The sequence below is a fragment of the Gorilla gorilla genome, chromosome 20 (genome assembly GCF_029281585.2).
Source record: "Gorilla gorilla gorilla isolate KB3781 chromosome 20, NHGRI_mGorGor1-v2.1_pri, whole genome shotgun sequence".
In the NCBI taxonomy this organism is placed as follows: domain Eukaryota; kingdom Metazoa; phylum Chordata; class Mammalia; order Primates; family Hominidae; genus Gorilla; species Gorilla gorilla.
The window spans coordinates 10807447-10831345 of NC_073244.2; the positions used below are offsets into that span (position 1 = coordinate 10807447).

The 23899-nt window shown below is 57.4% G+C and overlaps 1 protein-coding gene across 7 annotated transcripts in view; it reads left to right on the forward strand.

Annotated features, from left to right (window-relative positions):
• KDM4B (lysine demethylase 4B) overlaps positions 1 to 23899 on the forward strand; it is a 185892-nt gene that overhangs the window by 49443 nt on the left and 112550 nt on the right. For 6 of the 7 annotated variants that reach the window (XM_019015988.4, XM_019015991.3, XM_019015987.4 and 3 more), the window contains exons 3-4: positions 15791 to 15956; positions 22759 to 22934. In XM_019015988.4, the coding sequence (XP_018871533.1) occupies positions 15816 to 15956; positions 22759 to 22934 (317 nt within the window). In that variant the 5' untranslated portion in view covers positions 15791 to 15815. The remainder of the gene's footprint in view (positions 1 to 15790; positions 15957 to 22758; positions 22935 to 23899) is intronic. The other variant, XM_063701990.1, reaches the window with a different exon arrangement.

Sequence of the window (23899 nt, forward strand, 5' to 3'; positions counted from 1 at the left end):
GTTAGCTTTATTACTTATTTATTTATTTTTATTTTTTTTGAGACAGAGTCTCGCTCTGTCACCCCAGCTAGAGTGCAGTGGCGTGATCTCAGCTCACTGCAAGCTCCGCCTCCCGGGTTCACACCATTCTCCTGCCTCAGCCTCCCTAGTAGCTGGGACTACACGAGCCTGCCACCACGCCCAGCTAATTTTTTGTATTTTCAGTAGAGATGGGGTTTCACCGTGTTAGCCAGGATGGTCTCCATTTCCTGACTCGTGATCCGCCCACCTTGGCCTCCCAAAGTGCTGGGATTACAGGCGTGAGCCACTGTGCCCAGCCAGTTAGCTTTATTTTTTTGAGGCAGGGTCTCGCTCTGTCACCCAGGCTGGAGTGCAGTGGTGTGATCATAGCTCACTGCAGCCTCCACCTCCTGGCCTCAACTGATCCTCCCACCTCAACCTCCCAATGTGCTGGGGTCACAGGCGTGAGTCACCTCATCCTGCCGAAGTTCACCACATAGCCCTTGATAAACCCACTTTATATCTGAAGGTGCTGAGTGCAGCAACCAGGAGGTGCTAGAAAGTCCTCGGGGAGAGCACAGGAGACAGGAGTAAGGGAGCAGGGCTCCTGCTTCCGAAGGCCTGGAGCTGAAGGAGAGGAGGAGCTCAGGGCAAACCATGTGGGCTTGCTGTGGTTTGGCAGGTCCCCAGATAGGCTGCGTTCACTTTGTAAAAGTTAACTTTTACTGAGAGGAAATTCACATACATCATATTCATTCTTTAAAGGATACAGTTTGGAGGTCGTTGGTGCACTCACAGGGCTGGGCAGCATCACCACTCATTCCGGAGCATCTCATTGTCCCAGAGGAAGCTCTGTCCCCCTCAGCAGTTGCTCCCCATCCTGCCCCCCACACCCCGAAACCAGGCATCTCCTTCCTGCCTCTGTGGACTGGCCTGTCCTGGACATCTCATAGAAATGGGATTGCGCACTGTGTGGCCTTTTGTGCCTGGAGTCTCTCACCAAGTGGCCCATCCTCAGAGTTCATCCACTCCGTGGCCTGCGTCAGAGCCTTGCTCCATTTCATGGCTGAGTCGAGTTCTGCTGTGTGTGGTGCCGGGCGACCTGCTCCCCTGCTGATGGGCGCTCATGTGGCCTCCTTTCTGGCTGTTGAGAGTCGTGCTGCTGTGGACATTGGTGTGCAGGCGTTGGTGTGGACATTGGTGTGCAGGTGCTGGTGTGGATGTTGGTGTGCAGGTGCTGGTGTGGATGTTGGTGTGCAGGTGCTGCTGTGGACATTGGTGTGCAGGTGGTGTGGGTGTTGGTGTGCAGGTGCTGGTGTGGACGTTGGTGTGTAGGTGTTGGTGTGCAGGTGTTGGTGTGGACATTGGTGTGCAGGTGTTGGTGTGCAGGTGTTGGTGTGCAGGTGTGGGTGTTGGTGTGCAGGTGTTGATGTGGATGTTGGTGTGGGTGTTGGTGTGCAGGTGTTGATGTGGATGGTGTGTAGGTGTTGGTGTGGGTGTTGGTGTAGGTGTTGGTGTGCAGGTGTTGGTGTGCAGGTGTTGGTGTGCGTGTTGGTGTGGGTGTTGGTGTGGGTGTTGGTGTGCAGGTGTGTTGGTGTGGATGTTGGTGTGGGTGTTGGTGTGGGTGTTGGTGTGCAGGTGTTGATGTGGATGTTGGTGTGGGTGTTGGTGTGCAGGTGTTGATGTGGATGGTGTGTAGGTGTTGGTGTGGGTGTTGGTGTAGGTGTTTGTGTGCAGGTGGTGTGCAGGTGTTGGTGTGGATGTTGGTGTGGGTGTTGGTGTGCAGGTGTTGGTGTGGGTGTTGGTGTGCAGGTGTTGGTGTGGGTGTTGGTGTGGATGTTGGTGTGGATGGTGTGGGTGTTGGTGTGCAGGTGTTGGTGTGGATGTTGGTGTGGGTGTTGGTGTGGGTGTTGGTGTACAGGTGTTGGTGTGGATGTTGGTGTGGGTGTTGGTGTGGGTGTTGGTGTGCAGGTGTTGGTGTGGATGTTGGTGTGGGTGTTGGTGTGGGTGTTGGTGTGCAGGTGTTGGTGTGGATGTTGGTGTGGGTGTTGGTGTACAGGTGTTGGTGTGCAGGTGGTGTGGATGGTGTGGGTGTTGGTGTGGGTGTTGGTGTGCAGGTGTGTTGGTGTGGGTGTTCGTGTGGGGGTGTTGGTGTGCAGGTGTTTGGACGTTGGTGTGCAGGTGTTGGTGTGGACGTTGGTGTGCAGGTGTGGGTGTTGGTGTGCAGGTGTTGATGTGGATGGTGTGTAGGTGTTGGTGTGGATGTTGGTGTGCAGGTGTTGGTGTGCGGGTGTTGGTGTGGATGTTGGTGTGGGTGTTGGTGTGGGTGTTGGTGTGCAGGTGTTGGTGTGCAGGTGGTGTGGATGGTGTGGGTGTTGGTGTGGGTGTTGGTGTGCAGGTGTGTTGGTGTGGGTGTTCGTGTGGGGGTGTTGGTGCACAGGTGTTTGTGTGGACGTTGGTGTGCAGGTGCTGGTGTGGACGTTGGTGTGCAGGTGTTGGTGTGGGTGTTGGTGTACAGGTGTTGGTGTGCAGATGTTAGTGTGCAGGTATTGGTGTGGGTGTTGGTGTGAATGTTGGTGTGCAGGTGTTGGTGTGCAGGTGTTGGTGTGGATGTTGGTGTGGGTGTTGGTGTGGGTGTTGGTGTACAGGTGTTGGTATGCAGATGGTGTAGATGTTGGTGTGCAGGTGTTGGTGTGGATGTTGGTGTGCAGGTGTTGGTGTGGATGTTGGTGTGGGTGTTGGTGTACAGGTGTTGGTGTACAGGTGTTGGTATGCAGATGGTGTAGATGTTGGTGTGCAGGTGTTGGTGTGGATGTTGGTGTGCAGGTGTTGGTGTGGATGTTGGTGTGGGTGTTGGTGTACAGGTGTTGGTATGCAGATGGTGTAGATGTTGGTGTGCAGGTGTTGGTGTGGATGTTGGTGTGCAGGTGTTGGTGTGGATGTTGGTGTGGGTGTTGGTGTACAGGTGTTGGTGTACAGGTGTTGGTATGCAGATGGTGTAGATGTTGGTGTGCAGGTGTTGGTGTGGATGTTGGTGTGCAGGTGTTGGTGTGGATGTTGGTGTGGGTGTTGGTGTACAGGTGTTGGTGTACAGGTGTTGGTATGCAGATGGTGTAGATGTTGGTGTGCAGGTGTTGGTGTGGATGTTGGTGTGCAGGTGTTGGTGTGGATGTTGGTGTGCAGGTGTTGGTGTGTAGGTGTTGGTGTGCAGGTGCTGCTATGGACATGCGTTTTTGTTTCCCTTGGGCCGACACCTGGGTGTGGAATCGCGGGTCCAAGGGTACATTCCGTTTAGCCTTCTCAGGATTCGCCTGCCCGTCTCCATGGTGGCTGCACCCTTAAACATTCCCACCAGCCGTGCATGAGGGCTGCCTCTGGTCTTGGAAAAGTCTCTCAGAATAGTTGCTCACTTTCTCCATTTCGACCCTGGAGCCGTCGCTTGGTGCCCAGAGGAAGCCGGGCCGCGGGCGCCGGGGGAAGGGGGTCCCACTGCAGCTGCAAGTCGGCCTCTCCTGCCTGCTTCCTGTGCCTCGGCTGTTGGCTTATTTGAGTATTGAATCGTAATGGTTTCTTCCTCCTAAATAGAATGCTAGGTTTCCTTGTTCAGGCCTCGTAACTTTTCCTGACCTGTAAAAAAGCACACCTTGAACACTTCGCTTTCTGTCTGTGCACACGGATAGGTGTCGGCTGGGGGCTGATAGAAAACATCCCTGACTGGCCGGGTGCAGTGGCTCACGCCTGTCATACCAGCACTTTGGGAGGCCGAGGCAGGTGGATCACCTGAGGTCAGGAGTTCAAGACCAGCCTGGTTAACATGGTGAAACCCCGTCTCAACTAAAAATACAAAAATTAGCCGGACGTGGTGGCGTGTGCCTATAATCCCAGCTACTCGGGGGCTGAGGCAGGAGAATTGCTTGAACCTGGGGGCAGAGGTTGCAGTGAGCCGAGATCGCACCACTGCACTCCACCTGGGCGACAGAGTGAAACTGTCTCAAAAAAAAAAAAAAAAAAAAAAAGAAAGAAAGAAAACACCCCTGGCTGTGGGCTTCGGGCGGCCCCGTGTCCTCCAGCTCTTGGGGTGGGGCCACTCTGACATCATGTGCCGTTTTTGGGAGTGTCATGACCAGGAGGGCATCTTTTGTTTTTTCTTTTAATTAAAACAAACGCTAGGTTGGGCATGGCAGCTCATGCCTGTAACCCCAGCACTTTGGGAGGCCAAGGCGGGTGGCCTTGATTGCTTGAGCCCAGAAGTTCAAGACCAGCCTGGGCAGCATGGTGAGACCTGGTCTCTACAAAACAAATACAGAAAGTACCTGGGTGTGGTGGCATGCACCTGTGCGGCGGGAGGATGGCTTGAGCCCGGGAGTTCCAGGCTGCAGTGAGCTGTGATTGTGCCACCGCACTCCAGCCTGGGCGACACAGCAAGACACTGTTTCAAAAAATAAAATCAAAAACAAACACTGAAGGAAAAGAGTAGATAGAGTGCAGGCCTGGCACAGGTTTGTTTTTGTTTGTTTTTTGAGACAGTCTCGCTCTGTTGCCAGACTGGAGTGCAGTGGCGTGATCTTGGCTCACTGGAACCTCTGCCCCAGGTTCAAGCAATTTTCCTGCCTCAGCCTCCCGAGTAGCTGGGATTACAGGAGCGCGCCACCATGCCCGGCTAATTTTTGTATTTTTTTAGTAGAGACAGGGTTTCATGGTGTTGGCCAGGATGGTCTTGATCTGTTGACCTCGTGATCTGCCTGCCTCGTCCTCCCAAAGTGTTGGGATTACAGGCTTGAGCCACCATATCCAGCCAGATTTTTAATTTAAGAGACTTGGCACGCATTTTTCGTTTGCCTCTGTCTGCTTTCCGTAGGCCCCCAAGCAGGGGCAATGTGTGATCGTCCGTTTGTTTTCTCCTCTGCAGTTTGGGGGTCCTTGGGTAGAAGGACTGAGCATTGAGCTTGGATCAAACTGCTGGTTTTATGGACAGAGTCAAGTGGCCCGGAGGTGGTGACTTGGGCCACATTCCTTGTGAGGGTTTTGTTTGTGGCTCATTCATTCAGCACAGGCGGGCCCCGTGGCCAGGTGCTGATAGTCCTATGTTCCCTCTGAGAGTGTGGCCCTGGTCCCTCATCTCCTGGGGATCAGTGGTAGGGCCAGGCCTGGCCCCAGGTGCTCTGGGTCTTGTGCCTGTCCTTCCTCACACCACCTCTCTTGGGTACGCAGGGCACAGGGCACAGGACCTCCGCCCGAGGGCCACCGTGCTGAGATGTGGCTCACATCTCGTGGCTTCATTTTGAGGCTGGTCCGTCTGCTTGTCTCCCCACAGTTAGGCCTGAGTGTCTGAAGAAGTAATGAGCTGCAAACCTCATGACCTGGAAATCCCACCTGTCAGAGCCCAGGCCTCAGGAGGAGGCAACTGAGGACATTGGGGGTGCCAGCAACTGGAGCCCACTTCCACCTGCCTCACTCAGGCCACTGGCCACCCCCACGATGGTCCCTGGAGTTAGCTCTGTGACCATGCGCGGCTGTTCCTGCTCCACCTCTTGGAGCGCCGCCTCTGTCTGTTGGTGTTGCAGGGGAGCTGGGTTGGGAGAGCTCACTCCCTTGTCTGATTTTCTGGAAACTGTGCTCCTGTCTGAGTGAGCGCAGGCAGAGGTGCTCAGTTTACCCGAGGTGTGCTGGGCAGGAGTGCTCTCCAGGTGGGAGGGCTTGGAGGGATGTGGGGGTTGGTACTTTTTTGTTTGAAGTTTTAATTTGTAGTTTTTATGGGTACAAGGTATGCTTATTTCTTTGCACGGTACATTTTCCACATGGCAGTCGTGGTGGACTGAATGATGGTCCCCATAGATGTCCACATCTTAATCCCTGGAACCCATGAATATATTACCTTAAATGACAAAAGGGACTTTTCACGGGTGGGACTGAGTGAAGGACCCTGAGCTGGGAGATGACCCTGAATGATCTGGGGAGCCCGATGTCTTCACCGGGTCCTCACGAGAGGAGACAGGAGGGTGAGAGTCAGAGAGAGGCTGGAAGAGGCTGTGCTGTGTCTGCGGAGGTGGAGGAAGGGCCTTGAGCTGAGGGAACCTGGCACGCACTGGTGCTCTCTGGAGTAGGACGAAGCAGAGAACGTTCTGGTGCCAAGGTTTTCTCTTTCCTGCCTGAGGGCCCTTTATGTAGATCAGACCAGAGACAAGTGAATCCCGGTCTTGCCAGGGGAGGCATTTGGAGCTGCTCGTGGGACGTGGTGATGCGGTGCCAGGCCACATGCCCGGGGCTGGGGCCGAGGGGCGTTCTCGTGCTGCCTCTGTGGCCAGGTTTCACTTGGGAACCTGGCTGCATCGCGGGTTCCTCCTGGGCCTTCTGGCTCAGGGCTCCTCTGTCCTCGGTCCCTGCTGGGAACCGTGCTTTGGCAGCAGGAACCAGCAAGACGGCAGCACAGGGGCTGGAGGCCGGCTGGGACTCACTGGGGCGGCATGGGGCTTCACCTGATGGCCAGCACTCCCAGGACAGGGACCAGCTGGGACTCACTGGGGCAGTGTAGGGCTTTGCCTGATGCCCATCCCTCCTGGGACAAGGACCAGTGGGAGCAGGAGGTGGGACAAGAGGACAAGGGCTCGAGGGAGCCCCCACACTTCCTACCCACAGAGGAGGGCCTGATAGTTTTCAAAAACCGTACACTGTCTTTTTGAATTTTTTTTTTTTTTTTTTGAGACAGGGTCTCACTCTGTCCCCGGCTGGAGTACAGTGGTGCAATCCGGGCTCACTGCAGCCTCGATCTCCTGTGCTCAAGGAATCCTCCTGCCTCAGCCTCTAAGTAGCTGGGCGTGCACCACCAAGCCTGGCTGATTTTTAAATTTTTTGTACAGATGGGGTCTCGCTATGTTCAGGCTCATCCTGAACTCCTAGCCCCAAGTGATCACCCACCTTGGCCTCCCACAGTGCTGGGGTCACAGGCGTGAGCCCCCGCCCCTGGCCTTATTTTTAAACCGATTCTTTGTCATCAGTTTCTGCGTGTGGCCGCTGAGAGCCATCACCTGGCTGTTTCTTGGGTGTCCCTTGCGCCCACACCCCTGCATCCTGCTCCACCTTCAAGTTCTTCCATCCCAGAGTGGACTCTGGGTCAAGGAGAGTCCTCAGATCTTGGGGACATGGGCAGTTGTGGGGCCTGGGGGCATGTGGACAGGATGCCGGCCCAGCCCCAGCAGTGCCAGTGCAGGTGGGGTGAAGGCCTGATGGGGTCAGCCAGACTGTCCCCAGTCTGAAGCCCCCTGCCAAGCCCCTGCATCTGAAGACTGAAGAGTGAGGGTGGCAGCCCGGGAGGGTATCCTTGGGCCCAGTGTGTCAGCGATCAGGAGAGCAGCCCAGGCTGGAGCGTGCGGCCCTGCTCAGCCCGGCCGGAAGCGTCCCCTCTCACTTGTTCCTCTCCCAGGTTGCAGAGGAGCTGTCCAGGACAGCCGGGGTGGGGCCGCCCATAAGATGCAGCTGCTGGTTCCATGTCATGGTCACAGCAGGAGGGCTGAGGAGCCAGGCCTGGCCCGTGGTGTGCAGTGTCCCTGGAACAAACAGCTGCCCTAAAAAAAAAAAGGCTTTAAGGCCAGGTGCAGTGGCTCATGCCTGTAATTCCAGCACTTTGGGAGGCCGAGGTGGGTGGATCATGAGGTCAGGAGTTGGAGACCAGCCTGACCAACATGGTGAAACCTTGTCTCTACTAAAAATACAAAAATTAGCTGGACATGGTGGGGAGTGCCTGTAATCCCAGCTACTCAGAAGGCTCAAGCAGGAGAATTGCTTGAACCCGGGAAACGGAGGTTGCAGTGAGCTGAGATCCCGCCACTGCACTTCAGCCTGACTGACAAGAGCGAGACTCCGTCTCAAAAACACAAAAACAAAAAGGCTTTATTGAGATACAATTTGCGAACCATACAAGTCACCCATTTGAAGCATGTCATTCAGTGGTGTGTAGTTTACTCAGAAGGCTGCTCTTGGGCCTCAAAATGAGTAGAGGGGAGAAAGGGACCCTTTTTTTGTTGTTAGAGATTTTGAGAGCTGGGTTGGGTTGAGCGGCTTTCGTGGTAAGCTGGAGGCCCAAGCCTGTCTTGAGCCCCGAATAAAGAAGAAACCTAGGGGTGGGGCGTGGTGGCTCACGCCTATAATCCCAGCACTTTGGGAAGCCGAGATGAGGGGATCGCTAAGCCCAGGAGTTTGCCCTGGTCTCCCAGCTTCCTCTGCGGTGCCCCAGCCAGGAGCAGCTGTAGACTCTGTGGACCGTATGTGAAATGAACCCACAGGGTTCCCGTGCTAAAACCATGGAGAGTCTTCAGGTGGGGCCAGCCGGGCCTTAAACTGTGTATCTAACTGAGTGGGGCCTGGGGTACCCGTGGGGGTTGCATGCCCTGGAAGCCAGCCCTGCCTGCCATCCACTTCCCACAGCCAGAGAGAGCTTTCTGGAAATTTCGGTTGGATCGTGTCTCCTTGCTCTGAACCACCCGTCGGCTTCCCCTCCAACCCCACAGGAGGGCAGGCTCCTTCCAGCCCAGCCCCCAGGGCCCACCCTGGTCTAGCCTCGATCCTGCCACCTCCTCTGCGCTCCCTGCCATCCGGCCTCTGGGGCCTTAGCTCTTCCCTGGCTTCGCTGGGTCCTTCCCTCTGCCTAGACTTTCCTCCTGCCCTGGACCGCCCAGAACTTGCACCCCTGCGTGTTTGACAATCACTTCCAGACGCAGCCCCGCTGCCGCCCAGACCTCTCTGGTCCCAAACCAACTTCATTTGTCTTTTTCCTTTTTTTAAAATTTATTTATTTATTTTATTTTACTTATTTATTTTTTTTGAGACAGAGTTTCACTCATCGCCCAGGCTGGAGTGCAATGACACTATCTCGGCTCAATGCAACCTCTGCCTCCTGGGTTCAGGCAGTTGTCCTGCCTCAGTCTCCCAAGTAGCTGGGATTACAGGCGCCTGCCACCACACCCAGCTAATGTTTGTATTTTTAGTAGAGATGGAGTTTCACCATGTTGGCCATGTCTTGAGCCCCAGATAAAGAAGAAACCCAGGGACAGGGCGTGGTGGCTCACGCGTATAATCCCAGCACTTTGGGAGGCCGAGGTGAGGATCGCTAAGCCCAGGAGTTTGCCCTGGTCTCCCAGCTTCCTCTGCGGTCCCCCAGCCAGGAGCAGCTGTAGAATCTGCAGACCCTATGTGTGCAGCCTCCCAAAGTGCTGGGATTACAGGCGTGAGCCACCGTACCCGGCCTTAAAATGTTTTTGAGATGATCTGGCTCTGTTGCCTAGGCTGGAGTGTAGTGATGTGATCACAGCTCACTGCGGCCTCAAACTCCTGAGCTCAATCGATTGTCCCACTTCAGCCTCCCAGAGCACTGGGACCACAGGTGTGTGCTGCCGTGTCTGGCCTTCATTTGTCTTCGAAACTCTTGCTCGCCCCTCTGTGACGTTGTTAATTAATAGTCTTCCAGATTGGGCCCTGTCTCGTCCCAGAACCGAAACTCTGCCTGGCATGTGGTGGGGCCTGCACATTTGCTCCGCGGAGGAGGATTCTGGGGCCCTGGGTTCCCGAGGCTGGCAAGTTGGCTCAGAGCTGCCCATGGGATGGGTCAGGATGGGGTAGGCTGGGGGCAGCACAGAGTGGGCACAGGGCAGTTTTGTGGTTTTGAAATTGAGTTTGTATCAAGAGCTTTACTGCTTTTGTAAAAACTTACTGGCATGGTACCGAGAGAAATTCAAACAATAGTTGGTAATAAAATCCCTCCCTACCCCTGCCCTGGTGTCCCCATAGCAGCTGACTGCCGCCCCCTTTCTGCAGCATTAGCTATTGTCCAGAATCTTCTACAAGGATGGGGCAGGGCTGTGGGAGCAGGGCCCGAGGGTCCCAGTTGTTGGGAACTATGTTGGCCTGGCTCCAGCCAGCTCACACCACGGGGCAGCCGAGGCCTCCTTTGGCCCAGCTGAGACCTTCACGGCACCCCGAGGCCCAGAGTCCCGTGAGCGGGAGACAGAGAAAGGGGTCTCCAAGGAAGGGTGGGCCTGGCAGCAGCACTATGAGCAGCGGCAGGTGCAGGGGTGCCACCAGGCAGAGGCCGGCAGAGGCAGAAGCCGGCACGGTTGCCCTGCGTCTGTTTCCACATCTGTGTGTTTGTGCCAGGGCTGCTAAACCTGCACAGCAGGCACTGTGGCGCCCACCCCAAATCACAAGAAGGATGTGTCTCTCTGTGACCGTGAAACGCACCACCACACCATAGTGTCGGCTCACACCCGGCTGTTTCCCACGCCTCCCCGCCTGTCCCCAAGACAAAAGGTCTGGGATGAAGCTGCCATTTGCATGGCTGGGGATGTCTCCTTGGCCTCTCTCAGCTGAGAAGAGTGCCAGTTTCCTCTCTTCTTTTGCGAGTTCAGGAGAGCATTATTCTTTCTTCTTTCCATCATTCTTCCTCCCTCCCTTTCTTCTCTCTCTTTTCAGTTTTTTTTTTTTTTTTTGAGACAGAGTTTCTCGTCACCCAGGCTGGAGTGCAATGGCGCAATCTTGGCTCACTGCAACCTCTGCCTCCCGGGTTCAAGCAGTTCTCTTGCCTCAGCCTCCTGAGTAGCTGGGATTACAGGCACCCACCACCACACCCGGCTAATTTTCATATTTTTAAGTAGAGATGGGGTTCATGGTGCTGGCCAGGCTGGTCACGAACTCCTGACCTCAGGCAGTCTACCCACCTTGGCCTCGCAAAGTGCTGGGATTACAGGCGTGAGCCACTGCACCCAGCCTTCTTTTTAATTTTTTTGCTAAGAGCTTTATTAGATATAATTTGCACACTCATTTGTTCACCCATTTAAAGTGTCCAGTTCCACAGTTTTCAGTATATTCAAAAACTTGTGCAACTATCATCACAATTTGATTTTATTTTTATTCATTTACTTTTTAGAGACAGGGTCTTGCTCTGTTGCCCAGAGGCTGGAGTGCAGGGGTGCAGTCATAGCTCACTGCAGCCTCGAAATCCTGGCCTCAAGTGATCCTCCTGCCTCAGCTTTTTGAGTAGTTGGCAGGCACGCACCACCATGCCTGGCTAACTTTTTATTTTAATTTTTAGTAGAGATGGGGTCTCCCTACGTTGCCTAGGCTGGTCTCGAACTCCTGGGCTAGAGCACCCCTCCCGCCTCAGCCCCTCAGAGTTCTGGGATTATAGGTGCTAGCCACCGCACTGGCCACAGTCAGTGGAGAACATTGGCATCCCCTACAGAGAAGCCCTGTAGCCAGGGGTGTAACACACGGCCTTTTGTGTCTGGCTTCTCTCACTGTGATGTCCTCAAGGTTCCTCCATGTGGCGCCTGTGTCAGAGCCTCGTTGCTTTTCATGGCTGTGTCGTATTCCACCGCATGGATGGGCCGTGTTGTGTTGATTCATTCTTCCGTTGGTGGACACCTGGGTCGTTTCCACCTTTGGCTGTTGGGAATTGTGCTTCTGCAGACGTGGTATATGCGTTTCTGTGTGGACGGAGGATGTTTTCATTTCTCTTGGGCAGATACGCAGGAGTGGAATTGCTGGGTCAAGTGTGATTTATGTGTGACATTTCCAGGAACTGCCAAGCTGTCTTGCAGAGCAGCTGTCCCACATCACCGTCCTGCCAGCCTGTGTTCGAGGGCCCCAACTTCTCCACATCCCTGCCCACAGTGTCACCGTCTGTCGTTCTGATTCTGCCATCCTGGTGGGTGTGAGGTGGTGGCTCATTGTGGTTCTGACTTGCATTTCCCTGGTGCTGAGTGCTGCTGGGCACCTTTTCATGTGCTTGTTGGCCATTTGTCTACTTTGGAGAGCTGTCTGCCCAAGTCCTTGGCCTGTTTTTTGCTGGTTTTTTAGACATGGTTTCGCTCCTGTAGCCCAGGCTGGAAGGCTGGAGTGCAGTGGTGCAATCTTGGCTCACTGCAACCTCTGCCTCCCCAGCTCAAGCGATTCTCCTGCCTCACCCTCCCAAGTAGCTGGGAGTACAGGTGCAGACCACCACACCTGGCTAATTTTTGTATTTTTTATAGAGACGGAGTCTCACTATGTTGCTTATGCTGATGTCAAACTCCTGGCCTCAAGTGATCTTCCTGCCTTGGCCTCCCAAAGTGCTGGGATTACAGGCATGAGCCACCACGCTCACCAGCCTTGGCCCATTTTTATTGGGCTGTTTGTCTTTGCCTCTGAGTTGAGAGCCCTATTCCTTGGCGTGGCACCGTTGTGAGCATGTTGCTGTTGCCGGGCAGCTCCTCTGGCTCTTCCAGGGTGTCTGATGCCCCCGAGTCATCCTGCGTCCTCTGTCTGCCACATTCCTGGTGACCTGGAAGGTCAGTCACAGGACTGCATTTCAGTAAATTCCCTTTTCCCTGTTTAGCTGTGTTGCACGTGCGTCAAGGTTATGGCGCGTGGGGATTGTGGACCATTTTAGTTTTCTCTTTATGATTTACTTCCTAAGCAGTGTCATTTCAAAAGGCACAAATGGCTGGGCGTGATGGCTCATCCCTGTAATGCCAATACTTTGGGAGGCCAAGGCGGGAGGATCATTTCAGGCCAGGCATTTATTAACAGCCAGGGCAACATGGCAAGACCCCGTCTCTACAAAAAGTACGAAAATTAGCCAGGTGTGGTGGCGCACCCTGTGGTCCCAGCTAGTTGAGAGGCTGAGGCAGGAGGATGGCTTGAGCCTGGGAGGTTGAGGCTGCAGTGAACCTTGACCGTGCCACTGCACTCCAGCCTGGGCGACAGAGTCAGATGCTGTCTCAAAAAACAATAGTTTTTTAAAAAGTGCACCAAGTTGCCCCTAGGGGGCGGTGGTGGGTGAAGTGCCTGAGTACCTGTGCTGAGAGCGGCTCCCGGTGTCACGGCTCCACCTTCCAGATGGAAGGGCTGTCTGGGTCTCCCCAGCGTGGGTTTTGATGCGTAACCTGCCATGGGCTTTTGTCACCTGACGCTGCAGGGTGTGCTGCTGGCAGCTGTGGCCACGTGCTTTCCAGATGAGCCCCCGCAACCCCACGAGGTGTGGGGAGCCCCCCTTTTTATTATTTATTTATTTATCTATTTTTTGAGACAGGATCACTGTCACCCAGGCTGGAGTGCAGTGGCGCAATCACAGCTCACTGAAGCCTCGACCTCCCAGGCTAGAGTGATCCTCCTGCCTCTACCTCCCAAGTAGCTGGGACCACAGGTGTGCGCCACCATGCCTAGCGCTTTCCTGTCGTACAGAGCACGAGTTTGAGGCATCCCTTGGGCCGTCCAGCCCTGTCCCAGGCCCTGTCCTTCCTGGGCCCAGCTGGTCTGGGGGACATGAGAGTGTGGCAGGCCCCATACTGCATAGGTCACCCTGTGGCCAGTCTTGTGGGGCAGGTGGGCTTTGATGACCTGGAGTTCAGAGCCTGCAGAGGAGGGTGGGCCAGCCCCTCACAGGACTCTTACTTGAGGGCTTCCTGGGAGCTGATGTCCCTTGCAGTGGGTTACAGGGAGGCAGGAAGAGGCCATGTGTGCACCGGCCTGCAGAGAGGCAGCCAGGGACAGGGGCTGCTGGGTGCACGTGGGTCCCAGCGCCTCCACCAGCTGCCAAAGCGCAGGGGGAGACTCATGCGGTCATGGCAGTGCGCTGGCACAGCATGCGGCCCAGCTGTGTGCCGTGTGGCCTAGGCCCACAACTGCCCCTCGTGGGCCTCTGTGCCTCCTCAATAAGCTCAGTCGACCATGTCATCACCTGTGATGCACAGAGCAGGGCCAGGGACCCGGGAAGTGCTGATGTGGGGACCACTGTGGCCACCACCGCATCTGGGCACTGTTTGTGGCAGGTCCAGGGATGGCCTCAGGCCTTTTGCCCAGCCTCTGAGGGCTGGGGACCAGTGGGAGGCCTGAGGTGACCGCGTTCTGCCACCCAGTCCTCCCAGAGGACTGCCCTGACAGGTGCCTTGGCAGCTCCCATCGTGGCTACTGACCCAGCTCAGGCCGGCACTGAGGGTCCCACAGTGGTCCAGCTGCGGCCTCTGCTCCCTCTGAGCCGGTGGCTCCCTGGGGACAGTGCGCAGGCCCTGGGTGAACACTACATGGCCACCTCCGGGTGAGAGCGGGAGGGCAGGTGCAGCGCTGGGGGGATCCTGGGGCCTGTGGGGTTGGCGGGGTCGCAGGTGAGGATTAGGTACTGGGACCTGGCTGTGGGCGAGGGGCCCGCTGGGACAGTGTGGTGGCCTGGGAGGCCCCGCGCAGTCAGAGGCTGGTCTCTGGGCACAGGCAGCTCTGGTGACTGTGACAGGTGCCTTGCCTTGACACACACTGTGGCCGTCTAGTCTACATTCCTAGGCTGCACGTGGTCACGTGCTGTGCACGGTGCACTTGAGGCCCCCTGTGCAGACACTGGCTATGCGGCTGCCCCGTGGGAGAAGCCGCGAGGACTCTGCACAGAGCAAGGGTGGCGGGCAGGGCCTCAGCCCACGTGGGCTTGGAGTTGTGCAGTTTTGTCAAACCCAGTGGGGGTCTCTCAGCAGCAGCCCAGCCGGGGGTGTGACGTCAGGGCTGGGGCTCAGCGCTGGGTATCAGCCCTGTGTGCTGCAGGCAGGGTATGGGGTGGACCCAAGGCAGTAGGTGGAGGCCAGGGGGCGACCTCGGCTTTGCTTTTGTCAGGATGGAGGGTTCTGGACGCCGGTGCAAGCCTAGCTGGGGCCTCCCTGCCGTCCTGCTCAGATTCCTGGGTGCATGCTGCCCTCTAGTGCCCGCAGTGGGGAGCGCCTTCAGGAGCGGGTGGCTGCGCCTTGGTGGCTGGGAACCCTGCTCCCGGGACAGTCTGGGTGACTCCCTGCCTTGTTTCCTTCACACTCTAGATCACTTTGGGGGTCACAGCGTGGGGAGGTGGATTTTGTTAAGTTTTTTCTAAGTTTTTGGATTTGTGTGGACTTGGGTCCTTGTTTCCGAATCCTAGAGGGATTGTGTCGTCTTTCTGCCTTTGGAGATTGAACCTGCCAAGGAGGACCCTTCCCCAGAGTCTGTGATCAAAGTCCCTTCCTGGTCGGGGTGGGCTACCAGTTCCCACCCTGCAACACCTGGGGCAGGAGGGAGCCGCTCCCGCCTGCAGCCTCCGTGGAGAGGACAGTCTGACTCCGATGTTTCCAGGCGGGTGCCGTCAGTGAATCACTTGGCCTGGTGCGATCCCCCGCTCTGTACAGGGCTGGTGGGCTGGTTTATGACCTGCGTGACTCTGGGCAGCTATGATGGCAGGAAATGAGCCGTCTTGGGCGGGCCTGCTGCTCTCCTGGGTCAAGGTTCCTGCTGGGGCCTGAGTTCTGCTGGCAGCAGCCAGCCAGCCCCCCGTGACCCACAGGCCTGCTCCGAGGGGTGGGTCCCCCTGCCCTTGAGCGTGTGACGCTCACCCATGGCCGTCCTCACCTTCGAAAACCCTCAGGTGCCACGGTCTCTCATGCGGATCTGGCTCAGAGCAGAGAGACTGATGTGCAGTGGACGCTGACACACCTGTGGCGTCCCTGATACGTAAACCTTTCTCTCCGAGGCCCCGCTTAAAATTAGCACACTGGCTCCCGGTATCGCCTCGGCCTTAGAAACTAGGACGCCTCTGCTTCTCGTTAGCTGCAGCCCTCGTGCCTTTTATGCTCAGCAGAGTGACGAGGCCGCTCGTGGTTTTCTCTTCTGCCCTCACTCAGCCGCGAGGGCCCAGCCGCCTTTGTCCTCCTGGTGGCCGCGGTATTTTTAGCACGCTCTGTTCTGAGGGAGGACGGGCTCCAAGGGCTGGGCGTGGCGGCACCGCTGGTTCACCCTCTCTCGTCTTCCTCCACAGGTGTGCTTCCCGCACAGCTGCAGCCATGGGGTCTGAGGACCACGGCGCCCAGAACCCCAGCTGTAAAATCATGACGTTTCGCCCAACCATGGAAGAATTTAAAGACTTCAACAAATACGTGGCCTACATAGAGTCGCAGGGAGCCCACCGGGCGGGCCTGGCCAAGGTGGGTGACATCCTGGCCCCAGCGCGGCCCTCCATCAGCCTGCGCCACGGGCCTGCGGACATCCTGGGTCCCAGCTCAGCCAGCCCCACAGGCGTGGCCTGTGCACGTGGAATGTGTTTCAGGGCCACTCCCAGCTCATTTACCAGCGCCTGTTTGTGGAGTTCCAACAATGTGCCAGGCACCATTCTAGGCACTGGAGTTGAGAAGTGGCCGGTGCAGGCCCTGGCTCCAGGGAGCTGGCAGGGGGTGGTGAGGACACACAGCCACACTGCAGTGAAGCCCAGGGGCAGTGGGGCACCAGGTTGTTCTGGCCGTGAGCTGACGTCTCACTGAGGGACGCCTTCCAGGGGTGTTTGGTGCCCAGGAAGGGCTTACTTTCCTAGTAAAACTTTTTTTTTTAAACTGGGTATGGTGGTGCATGCCTGTGGTCCCAGCTATTTGGGAGGGTGAGGCAGGAGGATTGCTTGAGCCCAGGAATTAGAGGCTGCAATGAGCTATGACCGTGCTACTGCGCTCCTGCCCGGGCAGCAGAGCAAGACCCTGTCTCAAAAACCAAGTCAGACCAAACCAGAAACAATCTTTTTGAGATGGCAGAGTGACTGGGTCAGGAAAACTCAAACAGGGCGACAGCGCAGGTACATAGTGACCAGGAGCCTCCTCCCTGTCCCGACCCAGTCCCCCACCCTCTCCCTGGAAGCAGCACTGTTATTGGTTCTTCTCTCTCTCTCTCTCTCGGCATATTGTGCACGTGTGATTGTGTATGCGTGTACGTGAATACACACAGCAGACCCCCGAACCCCACGTGCTGAGTATGTACAGTACCATGCTGCTCGTCTGGGCATGGTGGCCCAGGCCTGTAATCCCAGCATTTTGGGAGGCTGAGGCAGGGGGATTGCTTGAGGCCAGGAGTTCAAGACCAACCTGGCCAACACAGTGAGATCCCATCTCTACTAAAAATACAAAAATGAGCCAGGCGTGGTGTTGGTACATGTCTGTGGTCCCAGCTACTCGGGAGGCTGAGGTGGGAGATCACTTGAGCCGGGGAGGTTGAGGCTGCAGTGAGCTGAGATTGCACCACTGCACTCCAGCCTGGACGACAGAGGAAGATTCTGTCTCACAAAACAAAACAAACTTAAAAGTTCGTGCTGCACGTTTCACGGCTCTGAAGGTGGCTGCCGTGGTCCGTGAGTCTCTGTGTTCGGGTGTGAGCCTGTTCGAGCAGTGCTCACCCCTCAGTTTGGAAGATGAATCATCTTTGCATTTTGGGTTCTTCCAGTTGCCTGCTGTTTGACTATCGCTGTTCTTCATCAGGCCAGGGGTTGGTGGGCAGTCTCTACACACGGCCAGAGGGTGAACGCCTAGGCTCTGTGAGCCAGAAAGAGCAACCAGACACCGTGTGAATGAAAGTGCACAGCCGCCCTGTGCCAATACAACATTATTCCTGGATGCTGGAGGGCAAATGCGTATTGTTTTCACGTCTTCTGCTTTTTTCTTTTCCCCCAACCACTTAAAAATGAAAACAAACAAACAAAAGCCTTCTTAACTCAAAGGCTATACAGAAGCAGGAAGGGGCTGATTCGGCCGCAGTTTGCTGAGCGCTGAGGCCTCCTGCCTTTCCTGGCCGCCTCCACCCTGCCCCTCCCTCCACTCCCTGGTTTTGGTGGATTTTGTCAGTAGCCTTCGTCTCTCTCCTAGTGATCCTTCGGTATCAGACTCGCATTGTTATTTCTTTGTCTCTGAGCTGTAGAGCAAGGGAAGCAGTCTCGCACCATCTTTTCTTCCCCTCCAAGATGGATGTTTTTTCTGTTTTGAGAGGGGGTCTGGCTCAGTCGCCCAGGCTGGGGTGCTGGGGTGCAGTGCTGCGATCACGGCTCACTGCAGCCTTGACCTGGGCTCAAGCAGTCCTCCAGCCTCAGCTTCCCGAGTAGCTGGGACCACAGGTGTGCACCACCAAGCTGGATTTTTGCCTGTAACACACCATGACGATGTGGGAATGATGGCACATCTGTGTCCGGGTTAGAATGGTGGGGGCTGCTGCTGTCCCGGCTTCAGTTCTGTCTTTAAAAGGCTTTGGTCCTCCTATCTCATCTCAGACCGTCTTCTCTGGCCCTCTAGGCCACAGGCTGCTATCCCAGGAAAGGCCCAGGTCCTCCTCTTCCTCCTCTCCCTGGTGCACATAGGGCAGGTGGGACAGGCGTCGCCTCCCTTTATCCTGGCACCGCATCTGCCTCTGTCTCCTGCCCTTGACCTACTTCCACATTTCCCAGGATGCAGCAGCCCTTTCTGGCTTGGGATCCAAGGCATCCCGATGTCAGGACGTCGAGGGGAATCAGCATCTCAGACCGCCCTGCACTCTTCCGAGGCACCTTTAAATGCTCGCCCCGTCACTTCTTCCTCATCCCTCACCTCCCACCGGGCTCCGTGCCCCGGTGTTTCCGGCTGTCTCTGCCCTCCACGTGGCGGCCTTGGGTGCAGCCTGGGTTCCCGGGTGGCCTGTCCTCCCCTGCGCTGGCACCTCCGCTTCGTCCCTCCCTCCCTCTGCCTCCTTGGCTGCCACCTCTTTGAGCCCTCATGTCGCTGCTTCAGGTTTCTGCACACCCCCAGGCCAGTTCCCCCGAGATTCTTGGCACCGGCGTCTTAAGCCAGTGTGGGGAGTGTGGTTTCCCTGCCTTGCGTTCTGCGTGTTCCTTCCCACGCCTCTGCAGCGGCAGCTCCCATGCTGCTTCTCCTTGCACCAGTGCAGAGAATCCTTTCTCAAACCCGTGGAGGGGGCTGGGCAGTAGGGGGCCGTCCGGGTCCCATGCTATGGAGGGGCCGTGTGTGCGCGTGTCTGTGTGTGTGTGTGTGTGTGTGTGTGTGTGCGCGCGCGCTCACAGGAGACTGAGGTGGGGAGGCAGCTCTCATACAGCCCAGAGAGCTTGGCAGCTGCAGAGTCACGTTGGCACCCGCATGTGGCACATGCACACCCCCTTCTGCAGCTCTGTGGGGACAGATGGGTTCAGGGAAGCATCTGCTCTGGCCCTGGGCAGCCCTGCATCTTCCAAATGGGGGGCCCTTGGCTCGGGGCAGCCAGCCTCTTTGGAGAAGGAGCACAGTGCCCTGCTGGTTCTGAGCGAGCTGTGGGGGTGTTGGGGTCCCCCTCTCACCCTGGTCTGCCTGCCTTGACCACTGTGTGTGTGCGTGCATGTATGTGTGTGGGGGGGGGGCTGAGGGTTTCCTGGTTCCATCAAAACTGTGTTTGGTTATACATCGCCCCTACCCCCAGCAGAGATCTGCAGGCCCGATGGAGCTCGGTGGGGGCGGGAGCTGCGGGCACAGCCCTGAGAGGGCCCTGGAGCTGGCGGTGCCCCGGGTGCAGGAAGCCTTCCACTGGAGTTGCTGGGGCCTCCACACGGGGTGTCCCCGACCACTTGGGAAGCACTGAGGTGAGAGGAGCCCTGGAAGGCCCCGTCGGGGGTCCTGTTGGGAGGGGTGGGAGCTTCCAGTGCCCCTCCATCCCCACCAGCTGCCTCCCAGGCGGGTGCCAGCAGGGGAGGCCCTGGCTGCCCTCAGCTGTACCGCCCGCCGGCATCTGCCTCTCACTGTTGGCATGTGGCCGGTCGCCTTCCTGGCCTCAGCTGAATCTGGCCCCCCAGGAGCCCCGCATGAGGCACTTTCAGGGGCCGCCGGAGGCCTGGAAGACCCGAGTGTGGCAGTAGGAATGTCCCGAGCGGCTTTCAGTGCCTCCTTTTCAACCCTCCCCGCCTGGAGCCCTCCTTCTGGATTTGCGTCTCGGCAGATTGTGGGATGTCACTTCTGTCCTCTTCCGCCCTGCGGGATTTTCCCAGAGCCTTCGGGTTTGAGCCCAGCTGGAAGTGGCCCTCGTTCACGCTGCCTGTCAGCACCTGCCTGGGCTGTGTCACCTAGAGTGTGGCTCCGTGTGTGCGGCGCAGACGCCGTGGGGGTGTTTGGAGCCTCCTGCGTGGCTCCCAGATGTCTTTACTACACAGTGCCCGCCGTGGAGGGGACAGATGAGCAATGTAGCCCGAGGCGTTCTTTCGAGAGCAGAGGAATCGGGAGCGAAGTGTTTTTGTTCATTTAGCAGACTAGGATCATGGGCGAGTTTCCTCTAATAGCACTGAAGAGGCGAATTCACGGCTTCCCCTCAGCCAGCGGCTTTGGCGTGGATTTGGAGCCGGGCCAGGTTCATGGAACCCTCCTGCAGAAGCAGACTGGGGCTTCCTGGAGAGGGGGGACAGTGTCTGTGTGATTCAGAGCAGTGCTGGCCTGTGGGTCTCTGACCATACCACTCAGTTCTCTGCAGGAACGTCTCGTGTGTGGGACACAGGCCCTTTCATTTCTGTTTCTCGCCTTTCCACTCCTCAATGTCTTCGTGTCTCACTGACTCTTCAGCTGCTCCCCTGAAATCTAAGAGAACGGCAGCCCCGCAGCTGCCCCAGCACCCTGCCATCACACAGCCTGTGCCAGGGACAGGTGCCCCGGGCGACTGTTGCACTGTGGCCACAGTGGACATGGAGAGTCTCCAGAAAGAGCCGGCGCTAAGCTGGACTGTCCTTTCCTTGGGACCGGCCTCATCTCGGTTTAACTCTAAATTAGTGTTTATCTTCGCTTGGCACTGTGGACTTGGGGCCACATCATTCTCTGGGGTGGCGCCATCCTGGGCATCGCAGGGTGCTGAGCAGCTTCCCTGGCCTCCATCTACCTCATGCCAGGAGCACCCCCAGTCGTGAAAGCCACAGACATCCCCAGACATGGCCAGGTGTCCCCTGGGGGACAAGACCCCCCCTCAGTTGAGAGCCACCTGCTCGCTGCGGCTGCTGCTGCTGTTACTGCTGTTGCTAAAGAAACCTGCGCATGCCGGCCACGGAGGCAGCACCTTCCCGTCGTTAACAGGCACCTGAAAGATAAGTGTTTTCATTGCCAAGCAAAACAGTTTCTTCGCTGATGTGATCGCTGGGTCCTTGGGGACAGTAAATGGATTTTAGCCGTTCTGGAAGCTGCCAGCGATGCAGGCGTCAACACACAGCTCTTCCCTTGGTGGCCCGGAGCACGGAGGGGCAGCTTACCAGATTCCTGGCAGATGAGCTGAAGCGGGTGGGTTAGTTCCTTCTCCCTGTGCAGTGGGTGGCCCGGTCGACTCCTGGAAGGCGGCGTGGGGCCTGCAGTGCCCACCCCAGGGCTGGGTGTGGCAGCCCCGGAGCGGCTGGGAGGGCCTGCACAGAAGGGTGCCTGGTGCCCAGAAGGCCCGTGGTGCCCACCGGCAGTCTAGAATCTGGTCTTGTCGGCCCATAGGCTCACCCCCACCAGAGGAGGGAACATGAGGCTGGGGACAAGGCCAGGAGCCCAGGGTGAGGCGTGTACTCCGGATAGCCCCGGTCCCTCAGCTCCTGGATGTCTCCAGAAAGAGCCGGCGCTAACCTGGACTGTCCTTTCCTTGGGACCGGCCTTGTCCCGGTTTAACTCTAAATTAGTGAAGGCACCGGGTTCCGGCTGCAGTGCCTCCTCTGACAGGTGCTGGTCCTTGTCTTCCTCTGCTGTCTTCTCCACGTGTTCCAGTGTCTGAGGTGGCCCAGGACCTCTCTGGGGTGGAAGTCCACGCGGCCGCCAGGCTAGAGGTCCTGGGCCATAGTCTGTCCGCTCACCCCAGGGTGCCCCGGGCTGTGTTGTGGATCGCTGTGTGCCTCAGTTTCTTCAGCGGTCAGATGGGAGCTCTGCCATTCCTCCCACCCAGGAGATGGATGCGCTGGGCCCCAGCACGCTCTGCACAGTGCCCAGCTCCGCACAGCTCCTGTCCTGCCCCACGGCCCCTGTCCCATGTGGTGCTGTCACCCTCCCTGCGCCTGCACTTCCTGTTGGCTCACTCCAGGCGGGGCAGAGGCCCATGGGGGCTGGATCTGTTGCCCAGTGTTTCCTAGCTCCTGGAACTTGGGTTGTCCCATAGTGGGTCTCAGCCAAGTGGAGCCACTGGAGCTAGTGTCTGGGCTCCAACCCCTCTTCTCCAGGTGCATGTGGCCCCTGGTGGGCTCTTGGTGGCCAGTGGGTGCAGTTCTCACTTCCTGCTGCCAGAGGGCATTGTGAGCTGCAGCGCTTATGACCAAGCATGAAGATTCCTGTTTTGAAAAATGCCTTACCAGGGCACAGTGGCTCACATCTGTGATCCCAGCACTTTGGGAGGCTGAGACAGGAGGATCACCTGAGGCCAGGAGTTTGAGACCAGCCTGTGCAACAAAATGAGACTCCATCTCTAGAGAAAATTAAAATTTTTTTTTAAAAATTAGCTGGGCATGGTGGTGCAAGTCTGTGGTCCCCACTACTCGGGAGGCTGAGGTGGGAGGATCGCTTGAGTCCAGGAGTTGGAGGCTGCAGTGAGCTATGATTGTGCCACTGCAGTCCAGCCTGAGTGACAGCAAGACCCTGTCTCAACAACAACAACAACAAATGCCTCAAAATACGAGTCTCTGAGCCTCGAGATGCCGGAACACACACACGCCCAGTCCCACCTGTTTGCTGAGTCTAATCCTGCACACACGTGTCAGGGTCGGCCCTGGTGCTGGGGGAGTGCTGTACCCAGCTTCCCAGGCCTGGAGGATGGCTCTGCCCTAGCAGGTGAGGCCCTTGTTGGCTGCAGAGTCTTCTGGGGAGTTTGATAAGGCAAATGGGGGGGTTCCTCTTGCCCCTGGGGGGTGTCCCGAGGTGCAGATCTTAGGGGGTGCTGGTCTCTGGGGAGCCGGCGGCACAGTCTGCTCTCTGGCCCTGCCCTGAGGCTCTGAGGGCGCCACTGACTCCCATCTTGGTCTTGCAGATCATCCCCCCGAAGGAGTGGAAGCCACGGCAGACGTATGATGACATTGACGACGTGGTGATCCCGGCGCCCATCCAGCAGGTGGTGACGGGCCAGTCGGGCCTCTTCACGCAGTACAATATCCAGAAGAAGGCCATGACAGTGGGCGAGTACCGCCGCCTGGCCAACAGCGAGAAGTACGCGGGGCGGGCAGGGCGGACATGACCCCCGCCCCCGGGGGCACACCTGCTCATGGGGGCCCTGGGGGCAGAGAAGGTGCGGTACACATAGCCCCCACAGCATGGCCGGCCTGCTCTGTGTGCCCGGCGTGGGCTGTGGCAACCCCTGCTCCCAGGGTGGATGTGGACCCTCTCCCGGCCTGTGCTGACCCACACCGCCCTCATCTCAGCTTCCCAGGGCTTCCCAGTGCATGTCGGGTGGTGTCCTGGTCCCCGGCCTGGGAGCACGTCCTCCACACCCTCCTGTGACACCTGGGCTTGTGGCCCCTCCTCAGAGAGGGCTCCCTGGCTCCACACAGGCACATACACAGGCACACAGGAGGGCACAGACACAGGAACACACGAGGGCACATGTAGATACACATGGGTACACAGGGCACATGCACGTCCATACACAGGCACACATGGGTACACATGGCACACGCACGTTTCTACACAGGCACACGTGGGTACACATGGGCACGTGCACTGGACACAGGCACACACAGGCTCATGCATAGGTACACAGGCACATCCATGTGGGCACACCTATGGGCACATACCCAGGTACACATGGCACCTGCGTGTACTGGCAGGGAGTACAGCTCCCTGGTTCAACAGGCACAGCCACGCAGCCTCCGTGCTGCGCAGGCCCATCCCGTCGCTGTGCCCTCCTCTCTGTCTGTGGCCTCCACCCTGTAGCTCTCTGAGGTTCACGTGCCTTGTGGCTCTGGCACCAGAGCAGAGCCTGGTCTGTCCTGCTCACCCGGCCTTCCCAGCCCCCTAGTCTGTCGTCTGAGCTCAGTCTTTGCCACACAGGGATGACAAGAGCCTCCCAGGGCCTCTGTCCCCTGCCCACTCCCCCTGGCGTGTGTTCCGATGTGGGTGCCCCGGGCCAGGATAACTGAGGAGGGGTACGTGGGTTTGGGCCACTGCTCGCCCGT